General features: G+C 44.3%; 1 protein-coding gene across 1 annotated transcript in view; it reads left to right on the plus strand.

Moving 5' to 3' along the window:
* Window positions 1-15,466, plus strand: part of LOC119969209 (adhesion G-protein coupled receptor G2-like) — a 280,716-nt gene that overhangs the window by 178,014 nt on the left and 87,236 nt on the right. The window contains exons 30-39 of the mRNA XM_038802509.1: window positions 45-83; window positions 1,426-1,464; window positions 1,987-2,031; window positions 5,569-5,607; window positions 6,953-6,991; window positions 7,522-7,569; window positions 8,485-8,523; window positions 11,240-11,278; window positions 12,575-12,613; window positions 13,136-13,180. Coding sequence (XP_038658437.1) covers window positions 45-83; window positions 1,426-1,464; window positions 1,987-2,031; window positions 5,569-5,607; window positions 6,953-6,991; window positions 7,522-7,569; window positions 8,485-8,523; window positions 11,240-11,278; window positions 12,575-12,613; window positions 13,136-13,180 — 411 coding nt within the window. The remainder of the gene's footprint in view (window positions 1-44; window positions 84-1,425; window positions 1,465-1,986; window positions 2,032-5,568; window positions 5,608-6,952; window positions 6,992-7,521; window positions 7,570-8,484; window positions 8,524-11,239; window positions 11,279-12,574; window positions 12,614-13,135; window positions 13,181-15,466) is intronic.

Consider the following 15,466-nt stretch of genomic DNA (forward strand, 5'->3'; position numbering starts at 1 on the left):
AAATCTACCACATTCGACCTAACCTCTTGTAATCTTTTTTACAGGGAATTCCTTCACCAATATGGCAACCTTACCCGTGACAGGTAACTGCAAATTGCCGATGAGGAGCCTAAATTTTTTTTGAAATGGCAGCTGTCCATTAATAAAAATATCTGAAATGACTTCTCATCACAACCCAAGACAGAACAACCGTTCCTCTGAAAATTATCAGTGGCAGGAAAGTAATGAGATCAGTGAATGAGAATTAATATTCCAATTATTAAAATTTGTTCCCGTTGTATTAATTTCAATTCAAATATTAGCTCAGAATAAACAGTCTGGATCAATTTTCTTTGTTCTTTATCCTTAGAAAATAGGCGACAGTTTTAGATAGAGGATCTGGATCAGTGCAGGGTTGGAGGGCCGAAGGGCCTGTTCCTGTGCTGCAATTTTTCTTTGTTCTTCTTTTCTTTGTTCTTCTTTTTTGACTCATGACGAACATAACATTATACAATCAAATCCAGAAGTAGAACCCAGTGTGATATTCAATATATAATTTACTAAATAATGTTGTGGACAGCGTGTGGCTTTTGATTGCCTGATCGGAAATCCTCTGGTGAACAGCACGATTGTTGATGTGACACCTTCTCCACAGATGATGATAGGTATTGATAATGTGCTCTTTGAGCATATTTCCAAAAATGGAAATAATAAATCTGATGTTGTACCTAATTATGAAAAGCACTCTCGGATATAGTTGATGTGATTATAATCAAATCACACTGGAGAGATGGAGGGCACTCCAGGGTGTGTTTTCTGGCAGTGCTGGGGGCTTGCCTTTGCCGCTGCCAGATCTTCCAGTCCCTGTGCCTGTGATCACTCTATGGATGTGTCAAATAACTAGTCCCCCTCTCCTGCTCTTTTCCTCTGTAATTGTATCTTTTCAAGAGTGATGTTAGAATGGAACCTGCTTTCACTAATTTTTCCAGCGCTGCAATCTAAACCATAAGACTTTCCCATTCAAACCAATTATTCCGCATCTTACTTCAAGTACTTTTACTAATTCCCTAAAATTCAGACTGGATATCTACTATAATACCAGTGGATACAGTCTCATGTAAGACTGTGCCAAAAATGTCTCGAGTTTCCTACAATATTGAAGACTTTAGAGTCAAGCTGGGATCATTGAAGAACGGCATTTTGCAATGTTGATTGTGTTGTGAACCAAGGGCTGTTAATCACATGCTGCACTTGTTAAAACCAAATTGTCAGCAGAAGAGCTGACCTTGCAATAGCATGTTGGCCACCTGGTAAACAACTCAGCCATTTTCATATTCACTGACTTTGGGCAGGTTTACAAAAGGTCCATTCTGTCAGGTTAACCTAAGGGACGATATAGCTAGAAATGTACCACATCCGAACTGACACCTTGTAATGTTTTAACAGGGAATTTGCAGACCAATGCGACAACCTCACCCCTGACAGGTAACTGCAAATAGGAGACTGAGAGCTTGAAATTTAATTTAGATCTTTTCGCAAATTAGGCCATAACAACATGCTGACTAAAAACAATTTGTTCTCATGTTCTCTCTCGTATTTTTCAATGGTTCAAAAATAATCAGTCGAATGCTTGTAAAAGGCATGTCTTGTCACCAGAGGGTGAAATGGCAGTTTGGTGTGAGTGTATGGTTTCTGGATGTGTGGAGGAAATTCAGGATATATCGACGTTCCTCTGAATGTTATCGCTGGCACAATTTTACGGGATATCAATAACTAGGAATCAATGTTAATATTTCTGAAATTAGTTCTACTCAGCTTGATTTAAATTCATGAGTGGCACTGAAGGAATCGTCTGGATCTATTAAACTCATGAAACATTTCTCATCTTGGAATATAGTCCTAAAGAAATTCATTTGTTCCATGACCTGTGGACATTTTACAAAGTAATGTTGTGAACTGGGTGTGAGGGCTGATTGTCTGATCTGAACTCGGGCTCTTTCCTTACAGCTAACAGCACTATTAATGTGACATCATCTGCACAGAACACAACAGGTACGGAAAATGTCCTCTTCCAATATATTACGAATATATGACACCTGATACTGAAAATGGGTAGTTGAATTGCAGGAAGCTGTTGAAATTATTGAAATAGAATCATAGAGGAGGCTATTTAGCTCATAATGTCAAAGGCAGATCTTTCTAAGAGTTGCGGGCCGGAGAATTTGGGTACGCCCAGGGCCAATTCAGTCGCGCCGGTCCCCGCCATTCTCCGAGGCGGGCGGCGTTATTCACACCGGGACGATTTTTGGGGGGGTGGAGAATTTGGAGGACGGCGGGAGCGGGATTCACGCCAACCTTCGACGATTCTCTGACCGAGCGGTGTCGGAGAATCCCGCCCCACATCTATGACAGGTAATTGCAAATAGCGTTTTGGGAGAATAATATTTTGGAAAGACCACTGTACATCTATGAACAATGTTTGACTTTGTTTACTTGTCTGTATAAGTGTACCTGTGCTGCTTCTCGCCAATGCAGGTTGACAAATTCCAGCCCCTCTGTTCATTTGGAGTCAGCATCTCCTTTAAGATGCACAATAATACACAAGGTCTAGACAAATAGTATTTTCCACATCCACTGTCTTGTCCCAAACCCATTGTCAATGATACAAAAATCTGCAAAACACGTCGATAATGTTCATAAGAACAAAGGATAAATCTTCGAGTTCTAAATTATACGCATTACCACCACGGGGAAAAACATGTGCATCAAAATATGAGTGCTGTTTGCACATGTATAGACGATACAGCAGGTAAATGAACATTCAACTTGAAATTATCATTGGCAGAATATTAATGAGATGATGAGATTGAAGAGCCATGGGGTTATGCTGCAACTGTACAGGACCCTGGTGAGATCACATTTGGAGTATTGTATGCAGCTCTGGTCACCTCACTATAGGAGGGATATGGAAGCATTGGAAAGGGTGCAAAGGAGATTTACCAGGATGCTGCCTGGTTTGCAGGATAGGTCTTATGAGGAAAGGTTGAGGGAGCTAGGGCTTTTCTCTTTGGAGTGGAGGAACATGAGAGACGACTTAATAGAGGTTTATAAGATGATGAGGGGAATAGAGTGGACATTCAGAGACTATTTCCTTGGGTGGATGTAGCTGTTACAAGGGGACATAATTATAAGGTTCGGGGTGGGAGATAGAGGAGGGATGTCTGAGGTAGGTACTTTACTCAGAGAGTGGTTAGGGTGTTGTAGAAGTCAATATTTGTCCCGCTTCTGGACTGTGGTAGAAAGAGCTTGTTATGGAAAAATAACAAGACTTTGTTTTTGAACAGACTGCATGCAGTTTTGGCTAAATGTTGAGGTCGGAGAGCAATTACTACCACTGCTGATTCCTACTCAAGTCCGCACTTTCACAGAGAATCAGCTCAGTATTTATACATTATCAGAATCAGGATGACGTGACTACAGCTTGGTCAGGAATTCGATCAGAAGTACACACATAAGCAATATCATAAAACAGGCATCACCTTGCTGACCTTTCAGGACTCTTTGTCTCATCACTCAGACCAAGCTTTTGTCCTTTGATCGAAAACATAAAAGTCGGAGGAGACTTGTCCTGACCTTATCTTGTATTTAGACTGCTTTATGACAAGTTAGTCTTATCAGAATTTGCGGAGGTCAGGCATTTTGGAACAGCTTGACCTTCTCTGATCTTATTTAGATCATGCAAAGTCAGCTTTTCTTACACTGTACCCAGCAGTTGACCAGTTTTCCCATCATGCTATTTTTTCCTTCGTACAACATCACAGTGTGGAATGGACTGCCTGCTATGACAGTGGAGTCGGACACTTCAGGAACTTTCAAGTGGTTATTGGATAGGCAGATGGAGCACACCAGAATGACAGGGAGTGGGATAGCTTGATCTTGGTTTCGGACAAAGCTCGGCACAACATAGAGGGCCGAAGGGCTTGTTCTGTGCTGTACTGTTCTATGTTAACTCTGAGAGTTAATATTACAGTTTTAAATATTTGTTCACTTTGTCCTTATTTCAATTCAAGTACGAGCTGTGGGGGAACTGTCCAGATTTATTCAAATCATGAGGATTGTAACATTTGTAATCAGTAATTCCCTTGTGTCATATTGTGCGTAGAATTTACAAAATGATGTTGCGGACAGGGTGTGGGTGTGGATTATCTGCTCTGCAATCCCATAGTGAACAGACGGTTGTTAATGTGCTACCTTCTCCATTGACACTGAAAACCCGCTCTTTGATCATGTTAACAATGTCAGAAATCTGGGGCTGGATTCTCCGACCCCCCGCCGGGTTGGAGAATTGCCGGGGAGGCGGCGTGAATCCTGTCCCCGTGGGCCGCTGAATTCTCCGGCACCGGAGATTCGGCAGGGGCGGGAATCGCGCCACGCCTATTGGCTGGCACCCCCGGCGATTCTCCAGGCCGGGATGGGCTGAAGTCCCACTGCTATAATGCCTGTCCCGCTGGTGTGAATCAAACCACCTCCCTTACTGGTGGGACTGGTGGCACGGGTGGGCTCCGGATTCCTGGGGGGGGCGCGGGACGATCTGGCCCGAGTGGATGCCCCCACGGTGGCCTGGCCCACGATTGGGGCCCACCGATCCGCGGGCAGGCCAGTGCCGTGGGGGCACTCCTATCCTTCTGCATCGGCCATAGCCTCCGCGATGGCCGACGCGGAAGTGACCCCCTCCCCTGCGCATGCGTAGGGATGACGTCAGCAGCCACTGACGCTCTCGCGCATGCGCAGAATTCCGCCGGACGGCATGGCGCCAGAGGCCTTCCACGCCATCTGGTGGGACGGGAACCACTCCGGCGCGGGCCTAGCCCTTCAAGGTGAGGGCTTGGCCCCTAAAGGTGCGGAGAAATCCACACCTTTGGGGCGTCCTGACACCAGAGTGGTTCACGCCACTCCAACATGCCGGGACCCCCTGCCCCGCCGGGTAGGGGAGAATCAAGACCCTGATGTTGAAATTGAATGGCTCAGTCCAAAGATTTGCAGATTAGGTATGTTGGCCATGCTAAATTGCCCCTTAGTATCCAAAGGTTAGGTGTAGTTACGGGTTTGGCAGAACCAATTTTTCAGGCTCCAAGCTAAACCATGAGAACTCTGAATTAAAAATACTTTCAGCTCATCTTGCATTTGGTAATTTTTCTAATTACCTTAATTCCATTCACTCTGGATACCTACCATATTCCTTGTCAATACAGTCTCATGTAGGACTGTTCCCCCAATGTCTATAATTTCCGACAATGTTGAAGCTCTTCAAGTCAATGCTAGGCATCAATAAAAAACTATATTTTGCATTGTATATTGTGTTCTGAACAAACGGCTAATCCATTATCCACATGTTGCACTTATTAAGATTCAGTGTCAGCAGGAGAGCTGACTTTGCTGTGGAGCATTGTCCACTCGGTTTACACCTCAGCCATGTTCCAATTCAGTGAATCTGGGCAGGTTTAGAAAAGGTCCATTCAGATAACCCAAGGATTGATGGAGCTGGAAATCTACCACATTCGACCTAACCCCTTGTAATCTTTTTTACAGGGAATTCCTTCACCAATACGGCAACCTTCCCCGTGACAGGTAACTGCAAATTGCTGATGAGGAGCCAAAATTGTTTTTGAAATGGCAGCTGTCCATTAATTAAATTATCTGAAATGACTTCTCATCACAACCCAAGACAGAACAACCGTTCCTCTGAAAATTATCAGTGGCAGGAAAGTAATGAGAAGATCAGTGAATGAGAATTAATATTCCAATTATTAAAATTTGTTCCCATTGAACTAATTTCGATTCAAATATTGGCTCAGAATAAACAGTCTGGATCTATTTTCTTTCTTCTATGTCCTTAGAAAATAGGCAACAGTTTTAGATAGAGGATCTGGATCAGCGCAGGTTTGGAGGGCCGAAGGGCCTGTTCCTGTGCTGTAATTTTTCTTTGTTCTTCTTTTCTTTGTTCTTCTTATTTGACTCATGAAGAACATAACATTATACAATCAAATCCTGATGTAGAACCCAGTGTGATATTCTATATATAATTTACTAAATAATGTTGTGGACAGGATGTGGCTTTTGATTGTCTGATCTGAAATCCTCTTGTGAATAGAACGATTGTTGATGTGACACCCTCTCCACAGATGATGATAGGTGTTGATAATGTGCTCTTTGAGCATATTTCCAAAAATGGAAATAATAAATCTGATGTTGTACCTAATTATGAAAAGCACTCTTGGATATAGTTGATGTGATTATAATCAAATCACACTGGAGAGATGGAGGGCCCCCCAGGGTGTGTTTTCTGGCAGTGCTGGTGGCTTGCCTTTGCCGCTGCGAAATCTTCCAGTCCCTGTGCCTGTGATCACTACATGGATGTGTCAAATAACTAGTCCCCCTCTCCTGATCTTTTCCGCTGTAAATGTATCTTGTCAAGAGTGATGTTAGAATGGACTCTGCTTTCACTAATTTTTCAGGCACTGCAATCTAAACCATAAGACTTTTCCATTCAAACCAATTATTCCACATCTTACTTCAAGTACTTTTACTAATTCCCTAAAATTCAGACTGGATATCTACTATAATACCAGTGGATTCAGTCTCATGTAAGACTGTGCCAAAAATTGCTATAGGTTCCGACAATGTTGAAGACTTTAGAGTTAAGCTGCGATCATTGAAGAAAGGCATTTTGCAATGTTGATGGTGTTGTGAACCAAGGGCTGTTAATCACGTGCTGCACTTGTTAAAACCAAATTGTCAGCAGAAGAGCTGACCTTGCAATAGCATGTTGGCCACCTGGAAAACAACTCAGCCATTTTCATATTCACTGACTTTGGGCAGGTTCACAAAAGGTCCATTCTGTCAGGTTAACCTAAGGGACGATATAGCTAGAAATGTACCACATCCGAACTAACCCCTTGTAATCTTTTAACAGGGAATTTGCAGACAAATGCGACAACCTCACCCCTGACAGGTAACTGCAAATAGGAGACTGAGAGCTTGAAATTTAATTTAGATCTGTTCGCAAAGTAGGCCATAACAACTTGCTGACTGAAAACAATTTCTTCTCATGTTCTCTCTTGTATTTTTCAATGGTTCCAAAATAATCAATCGAATGCTTGTAAAAGGCATGTCTTGTCACCAGAGGGTGAAATGGCAGTTTGGTGTGAGTGTATGGTTTCTGGATGTGTGGAGGAATATCAGGATATATCGACGTTCCTCTGAACGTTATCGCTGGCACAATTTTACGGGATATCAATAACTAGGAATCAATGTTAATATTTCTGAAATTAGTTCTGCTCAGCTGGATTTAAATTCATAAGTGGCACTGAAGGAATCGTCTGGATCTATCAAACTCATGATATCAAAACACATTTCTCATCTTGGAATATGGTCCTAAAGAAATTCAGTTGTTCCATGACCTGTGGACATTTTACAAAGTAATGTTGTAAACAGGGTGTGAGGGCTGATTGTCTGATCTGAACTCGGGCTCTTTCCTTTCAGCTAACGACACTACTATTAATGTGACATCATCTGCACAGAGCACAACAGGTCTGGAAAATATCCTCTTCAAATATATTACAGTATGAAGTCTTACAACCCAGGTTAAAGTCCAACAGGTTTGTTTCAAACACTAGCTTTCGGAGCACTGCTCCTTCCTCAGATAAAGGAGCAGTGGTCCGAAAGGTAGTGTTTGAAACAATCCTGTTGGACTTTAACCTGGTGTTGTAAGCCTTCTTACTGTGCTCACCCCAGTCCAACGCCGGCATCTCAACATCAAATACATTAAGAATATATGACACCTGATACAGAAAATGGGTAGTTTAGCTGCAGGAAGATGCTGATGTCATTTGAATAGAATCATAGAGGAGGCTGTTTTGCTCATGGTGTCAATGGCAGATCTTTGTCTGATTTATCCAGTCAGCTACACTGCTCTGATTTTTCACCATTTCCTCTTTTCCAGTATTTCTCCAATTCCCTTTTTAATGTTTCAACAGAATCTACGTTTTGACTGTAGACTCTAACCATGTCAGCTCACTGTATTAAATTAATTGCTCTCATCTCCCCTCTACTTCTTTTGGTAATAATTTTCAATCATGTCATCCTATCACAGACCAGCCTGACAATGGCTACAGTTTTCAACAATGATCACACCTTTTAATACGTCGAATCTCTTGCAATGTCCAAACTGTGACAGTGAAACTCAGTGTCAACTCATCCCTACATTAAAACAATTAAAAGCTTTGTAACCGATCGGCCCTGTCTCCGAGCAAAGTACAGCTCGTCGAGGCAATTTTCAGTATCAGCAGAGGTGGACAGCCTGCAGTGCTAGATAGGAAACTGCTGCATATTCCTGTTGATTTTCTTAACCACTGATATTCTCTAAAAGGCCAGTTTGCCATATTAGCTCCTGAGGGCAACAGAAATCTGCCCCATCCAACAAAACTGTTTGTTATCTCTTTGCAGGGAACTCCTTTACCACCATTACCACCGCATCTGTGACAGGTAATTGCAAATAGCTGTTTGCGGAGATTAATATTTTGGAAATGACCATTGTATATTTATGAACAGAGTTTGACTTTGTTTACTTGACTCTATGCGTGTACCTGTGCTCCTACTCGTTAATGCATATTGACAAATTCCAGCTCCTCTGTTCATTTGGAGGCACCATCTCATAGATCATAGAATTTACAGTGCAGAATGAGGCCATTCGGCCCATCAAGTCTGCCCCGGACCTTCGAAAGAGCACCCTACCTATTCCACACTTTCACCCTATCTCCGTAACCCAATAACCCAACTTCACCATTTTGGACACTAAGGGCAATTTAGAATGGCCAATCTGTCTAACCCGCTCATCTTTGGACTCTGGGAGGAAACCGGAGCACCCAGAGGAAACCCACGCTCACACGGGAGAATGTGCAGACTCAGCACAGACAGTGACCCATGCCAGGATTCGAACCTGGGACCCTGGAGCTGTGAATCAACTATGCTAATCACGATGCGACTGTGCTACCATGTGCAAGATGCACAACAATACATAAGGAGTGGGATTCCGCTTTCCGGGGAATAAGTCCCTTCGCCAGTGGGCGAACCATCGGCAACCACTCCGGCATCAACAGCCCCTGAATGGCCTCAAACCGGCACCGGTGTGGTTCCACGCTTTCGCAGACTCGCTGCCGTATTCTGGCGCATGGGCAGCGGGTTGTCTTCTCTGCGCCGGCCATTGCGGAGCCCACAGGGCCTGGCGTGGCAGTAAGGAGTAACCCAATGGCCCAGGACCGCCCCCGATGGCTGCCGATTCTCCGTCGCTGAGGTTTTGGAGGGGGCCGGAATCGCAGCATGCCAGTCGGCGGCTGCTGGCAGCGGACCCCCTCGCCATTCTCCGGCCCGCGATTGGCCAAGTGACCTCCCGTTTTCGGCGGGTCCCATCGGCATAAATTACATCAGGTCCTTACCGGCAGGACCTGGCTCCACAGGCGGCTTGCAGAGTACTCGGCGGGCAGCGGGGGTATCTGGCCCCGTGGGGTGCCCCCACTGTGGCCTGGCCCGCGATCGCGGCCCACTGATCCGCGGACGGGCCTGTGCTTTGGGGGCACTCTTTCCCTCTGCACCGGCCGCTGTCAACCTCTGCCATGGCCGGTGCGGAGAAAAGCGCCCCTGCGCATGCAGTGGGATGACGCCAGCACACAGTGGCACTCCCGCGCATGTGCCAACACGCGCCGGCTGGCGGAGGCCCTTGGGCGCCAGCTGGCGTGGCGCCAAACACTCTGCCGCCGGCCTAGCCACTGAAGGTGCGTAGGATTCTGCACCTTCGGCGCGGCCCGACACCGGAGTGGTTCACGCCACACCTCGGCACCGGAGTGGCCCACCCTGACGGTTCACGGAGAATCCCGCCCAATAGTTTCCAAATTCACTGTCTTGTTACAAACCCGGGGTGAGATTCTCTGATCCTGAGGATAAGAGTTGACGCCGTTGTAAACGCCATCGTGCTTCTCAACGGCGTCAACATGGCCTCAGGATTATCAATTCTGGTCCCTACAGGGGGCCAGCATGGCACTGGAGCGACCCATGCCGCTCCAGGTGCTGATCCCGGCGTCAACTGAGTGCTGCAGTGTCCGCGCATGCGCAGTGGCACTGGCGCCAATGCGCCCATGCACAATGGGACTGCTGCTAACGTGCGCAGTGGCTCCCTTCTCCGTGCCGCCCCTGACAGAACATGACGCAGGGCTAAAGTAGCCGGTGCAGAAGTAAGGAGGCCCCACAGGCCGAGAGGTCGACCCACATATCGGTGGGCCCTGATCGTGGGCCAGGACACAACGGAGGCCCCTCCCTGGGTCGAACTCCCCCTCCACAGTCTGCCCCCGGAGACTTCCACACCGAGGACCCGCCGGCTAAGAGCACGTTAGAATGGTGCCGGCGGGGCTTGGGTTTTCTGTTAAGTCTGCTCAGCACATCCACGCCAGCAGGTGGGACGGAAACCACTCCGGCGCGGGCCTAGCCCCTCAAGGTGAGGGCTTGGCCCATAAAGGTGCGGAGAAATCCGCACCTTTGGGGCGTCCCGACACCGGAGTGATTCACGCCACTCCATCCCGCCGGGACCCCCTGCCCCGCCGGGTGGGGGAGAATCAAGACCCTGATGTTGAAATTGAATGGCTAAGTCCAAAGATGTGCAGGTTAGGTAGGATGGCCATGCTAAATTGTCCCTTAGTATCCAAAGGTTAGGTGTAGTTGCGGGTTTGGGGAAACCAATTTTTCAGGCTCCCAACTAAACCATGAGAACTCTTTGAATTAAAAATACTTTCTGCTCATTTTGCATTTGGTACTTTTTCTAATTACCTTAATTCCATTCACTCAGGATACCTACCATATTCCTTGTCAATACAGTCTCATGTAGGACTGTTCCCCCAATGTCTATAATTTCCGACAATGTTGAAGCTCTTCAAGTCAATGCTAGGCATCAATAAAAAACTATATTTTGCAATGTACATTGTGTTCTGAACAAACGGCCAACCCATTATCCATATGTTGCACTTATTAAGATTCAGTGTCAGCAGGAGAGCTGACTTTGCTGTGGAGCATTGTCCACTCGGTTTACACCTCAGCTATTTTCCTATTCAGTGAATCTGGGCAGGTTTGGAAAAGGTCCATTCAGATAACCCAAGGATTGATGGAGCTGGAAATCTACCACATTCGACCTAACCCCTTGTAATCTTTTTTACAGGGAATTCCTTCACCAATATGGCAACCTTACCCGTGACAGGTAACTGCAAATTGCCGATGAGGAGCCTACATTTTTTTTGAATTGGCAGCTGTCCATTAATTAAATTATCTGAAATGACTTCTCATCACAACCCAAGACAGAACAACTGTTCCTCTGAAAACTATCAGTGGCAGGAAAGTAATGAGAAGATCAGTGAATGAGAATTAATATTACAATTATTAAAATTTGTTCCGGTTGTACTAATTTCAATTCAAATATTGGCTCAGAATAAACAGTCTGGATCTATTTTCTTTGTTCTTTATCCTTAGAAAATAGGCGACAGTTTTAGATAGAGGATCTGGATCAGCGCAGGTTTGGAGGGCCGAAGGGCCTGTTCCTGTGCTGAAATTTTTCTTTGTTCTTCTTTTCTTTGTTCTTCTTATTTGACTCATGAAGAACATAACATTATACAATCAAATCCTGAAGTAGAACCCAGTGTGATATTCTATATATAATTTACTAAATAATGTTGTGGACAGGATGTGGCTTTTGATTGCCTGATCTCAAACCATCCAGTGAACAGCACGATATTTGATGTGACACCTTCTCCACAGATGATGACAGGTATTGATAATGTGCTCTTTAAGCATATTTCCAAAAATGGAAATAATAAATCTGATGTTGTACCTAATTATGAAAAGCACTCTAGGATATAGTTGATGTGATTATAATCAAATCACACTGGAGAGATGGAGGGCCCCCCAGTGTGTGTTTTCTGGCAGTGCTGGTGGCTTGCCTTTGCCGCTGCGAGATCTTCCAGTTTCTGTGCCTGTGATCACTCTATGGATGTGTCAAACAACTAGTCCCCCTCTCCTGCTCTTTTCCTCTGTAAATGTATCTTTTCAAGAGTGCTGTTAGAATGGAATCTGAATTCACCAATTATTCCACATCTTACTTCAAGTACTTTTACTATTTCCCTAAAATTCAGACTGGATATCTACTATAATACCAGTGGATACAGTCTCATGTAAGACTGTGCCAAAAATGTCTATAGGTTCCGACAATATTGGAGACTGTAGAGTCAAACTGGGATAATTGAAGAACGGCATTTTGCAATGCTGACGGTGTTGTGAACCAAGGGCTGTTAATCACGTGCTGCACTTGATAAAACCCAATTGTCAGTAGAAGACCTGACCTTGCAATAGCATGTTGTCCATCTGGTAAACAACTCAGCCATTTTCATATTCACTGACTTTGGGCAGGTTTACAAAAGTTCCATTTTGTCAGGTTAACCTAAGGGACGATATAGCTAGAAATCTACTACATCCGAACTAACACCTTGTAATCTTTTAACAGGGAATTTGCAGACCAATGCGACAACCTCACCCCTGACAGGTAACTGCAAATAGGAGACTGTAAGCTTTAAATTTAGTTTAGATCTTTTCGCAAATTAGGCCATAATAACTTGCTGACTAAAAACAATTTCTTCTCATGTTCTCTCTCGTATTTTTCAATGGTTCAAAAATAATCAGTCGAATGCTTGTTAAAGGCATGTCTTGTCACCAGAGGGTGAAATGGCAGTTTGGTTTGAGTGCACGGTTTCTGGATGTGTGGAGGAAATTCAGGATATATTGACGTTCCTCTGAGTGTTATCGCTGGCACAATTTTACGGGATATCAATAACTAGGAATCATTGTTAATATTTCTGAATTTAGTTCTGCTCAGCTTGATTTAAATTCATGAGTGGCACTGAAGGAATCGTCTGGATCTATCAAACTCATGAAACATTTCTCATCTTGGAATATAGTCCTAAAGAAATTCATTTGTTCCATGACCTGTGGACATTTTACAAATTAATGTTGTGAACAGGGTGTGAGGGCTGATTGTCTGATCTGAACTCGGGCTCTTTCCTTACAGCTAACAGCACTATTAATGTGACTTCATCTGCACAGAACACAACAGGTACGGAAAATGTCCTCTTCAAATATATTACGAATATATGACACCTGATACTGAAAATGGGTAGTTAAATTGCAGGAAGCTGTTGAAATTATTGAAAAAGAATCATAGGGGAGGCTATTGAGCTCATAATGTCAATGGCAGATCTTTGTAAGTGTTGCGGGCCGGAGAATTCGGGTAGGCCGAGGGCCAATTCAGTCGCGCCGGACCCCGCCATTCTCCGAGGGTGACGGCGTGATTCACGCCGGGACGATTTTTGGGGGGGTGGAGAATTTGGAGGACGGCCGTTGCGGGATTCACGCCAACCTTCGACGATTCTCTGACCCAGCTGTGTCGGAGAATCCCACCCCGCATCTATGACAGGTAATTGCAAATAGCTTTTTGGGAGAATAATATTTTGGAAAGACCACTGTACATTTATGAACAAAGTTAGACTTTGTTTACTTGTCTGTATAAGTGTACCTGTGCTCCTTCTCACCAATGCAGGTTGACAAATTCCAGCCCCTCTGTTCATTTGGAGTCAGCTTCTCCTTTAAGAGGCACAATAATACACAAGGTCTGGACAAATAGTATTTGCCACATCCACTGTCTTGTCACAAACCCATTGTTAATGATACAAAAATCTGCAAAACCCATCGATAATGTTCTTAAGAACAAAAGGATAAATCATCGAGTTCTAAATTATACGCATTACCACCACGGGGAAAAATATGTGCATCAAAATATGAGTGCTGTTTGCACATGTATAGATGATACACCAGGTAAATGGACATTCAACTTGAAATTATCATTGGCAGTATATTAATGAGAAGATGAGGTTGATGGGCCGTGGGGTTATGCTGCAACTGTACAGGGCCCTGGTGAGACCACATTTGGAGTATTGTGTGCAGCTCTGGTCACCTCACTATAGGAGGGATATGGAAGCATTGTTAAGGTTGCAAAGGAGATTTACCAGGATGCTGCCTGGTTTGCAGGATAGGTCTTATGAGGAAAGGTTGAGGGAGCTAGGGCTTTTCTCTTTGGAGTGGAGGAACATGAGAGACGACTTAATAGAGGTTTATAAGATGATGAGGGGAATAGATTGGACGTTCAGATACTATTTCCTTGGGTGGATGTAGCTGTTACAAGGGGACATAATTATAAGGTTCGGGTTGGGAGATAGAGGAGGGATGTCTGAGGTAGGTTCTTTACTCAGAGAGTGGTTAGGGTGTTGTAGAAGTCAATATTTTTCCCGCTTCTGGACTGTGGTAGAAAGATTCAACAACACTCGTTCAGGAAAAATAACAAGACTTTATTTTCGAACAGACTGCATGCAGTTTTGGCTAAATGTTGAGGTCGGAGAGCAGTTACTACCACTGCTGATTCCTACTCAAGTCCGCGCTTTCACGGAGAATCAGCTCAGTATTTATACATTATCAGAATCAGGATGACGTGACTACAGCTTGGTCAGGAATTCGATCAGAAGTACAAACATAAGCAATATCATAAAACAGGCGTCACCTTGCTGACCTTTGAGGACTCTTTGTCTCATCACTCAGACTATTCTTTTGTCCTTTGATCGAATACATAAAAGTCAGAGGAGACTTGTTCTGACCTTATCTTGTATTTAGACTGCTTTATGACGAGTTAGTCTTATCAGAATTTGCGGAGCTCAGGCATTTTGGAACAGCTTGACCTTCTCTGATCTTATTTAGATCATGCAAAGTCAGCTTTTCTTACATTGTACCCAGCAGTTGACCAGTTTTCCCATCATGCCATTATTTACTTCGTACATCATCACAGTGTGGAATGGACTGCCTGCTGTGACAGTGGAGTCGGACACTTCAGGAACTTTCAAGTGGTTATTGGATAGGCAGATGGAGCACACCAGAGTGACAGGGAGTGGGATAGCTTGATCTTGGTTTCGGACAAAGCTCGGCACAACATAGAGGGCCGAAGGGCCTGTTCTGTGCTGTACTGTTCTATGTTAACTCTGAGAGTTAATATTACAATTTTAAATATTTGTTCACTTTGTGCTTATTTCAATTCAAATACGAGCTGTGGGGGAACAGTCCAGATTTATTCAACTCATGAAGATTGTAACTTTTTGTAATCAGTAATTCCCCTGTGTAATATTGTGCGTAGAATTCACAAAATGATGTTGCGGACGGGGTGTGGGTGTGGATTATACGCTCTGCAATCCCATAGTGAACAGACGGTTGTTAATGTGCTACCTTCTCCATTGACACTGAAAACCCGCTCTTTGATCATGTTAACAATGTCAGAAATCTGGGGCTGGATTCTCCGATC

Source organism: Scyliorhinus canicula, chromosome 7 (genome assembly GCF_902713615.1).
Source record: "Scyliorhinus canicula chromosome 7, sScyCan1.1, whole genome shotgun sequence".
NCBI classification, from domain to species: Eukaryota; Metazoa; Chordata; class Chondrichthyes; order Carcharhiniformes; family Scyliorhinidae; genus Scyliorhinus; species Scyliorhinus canicula.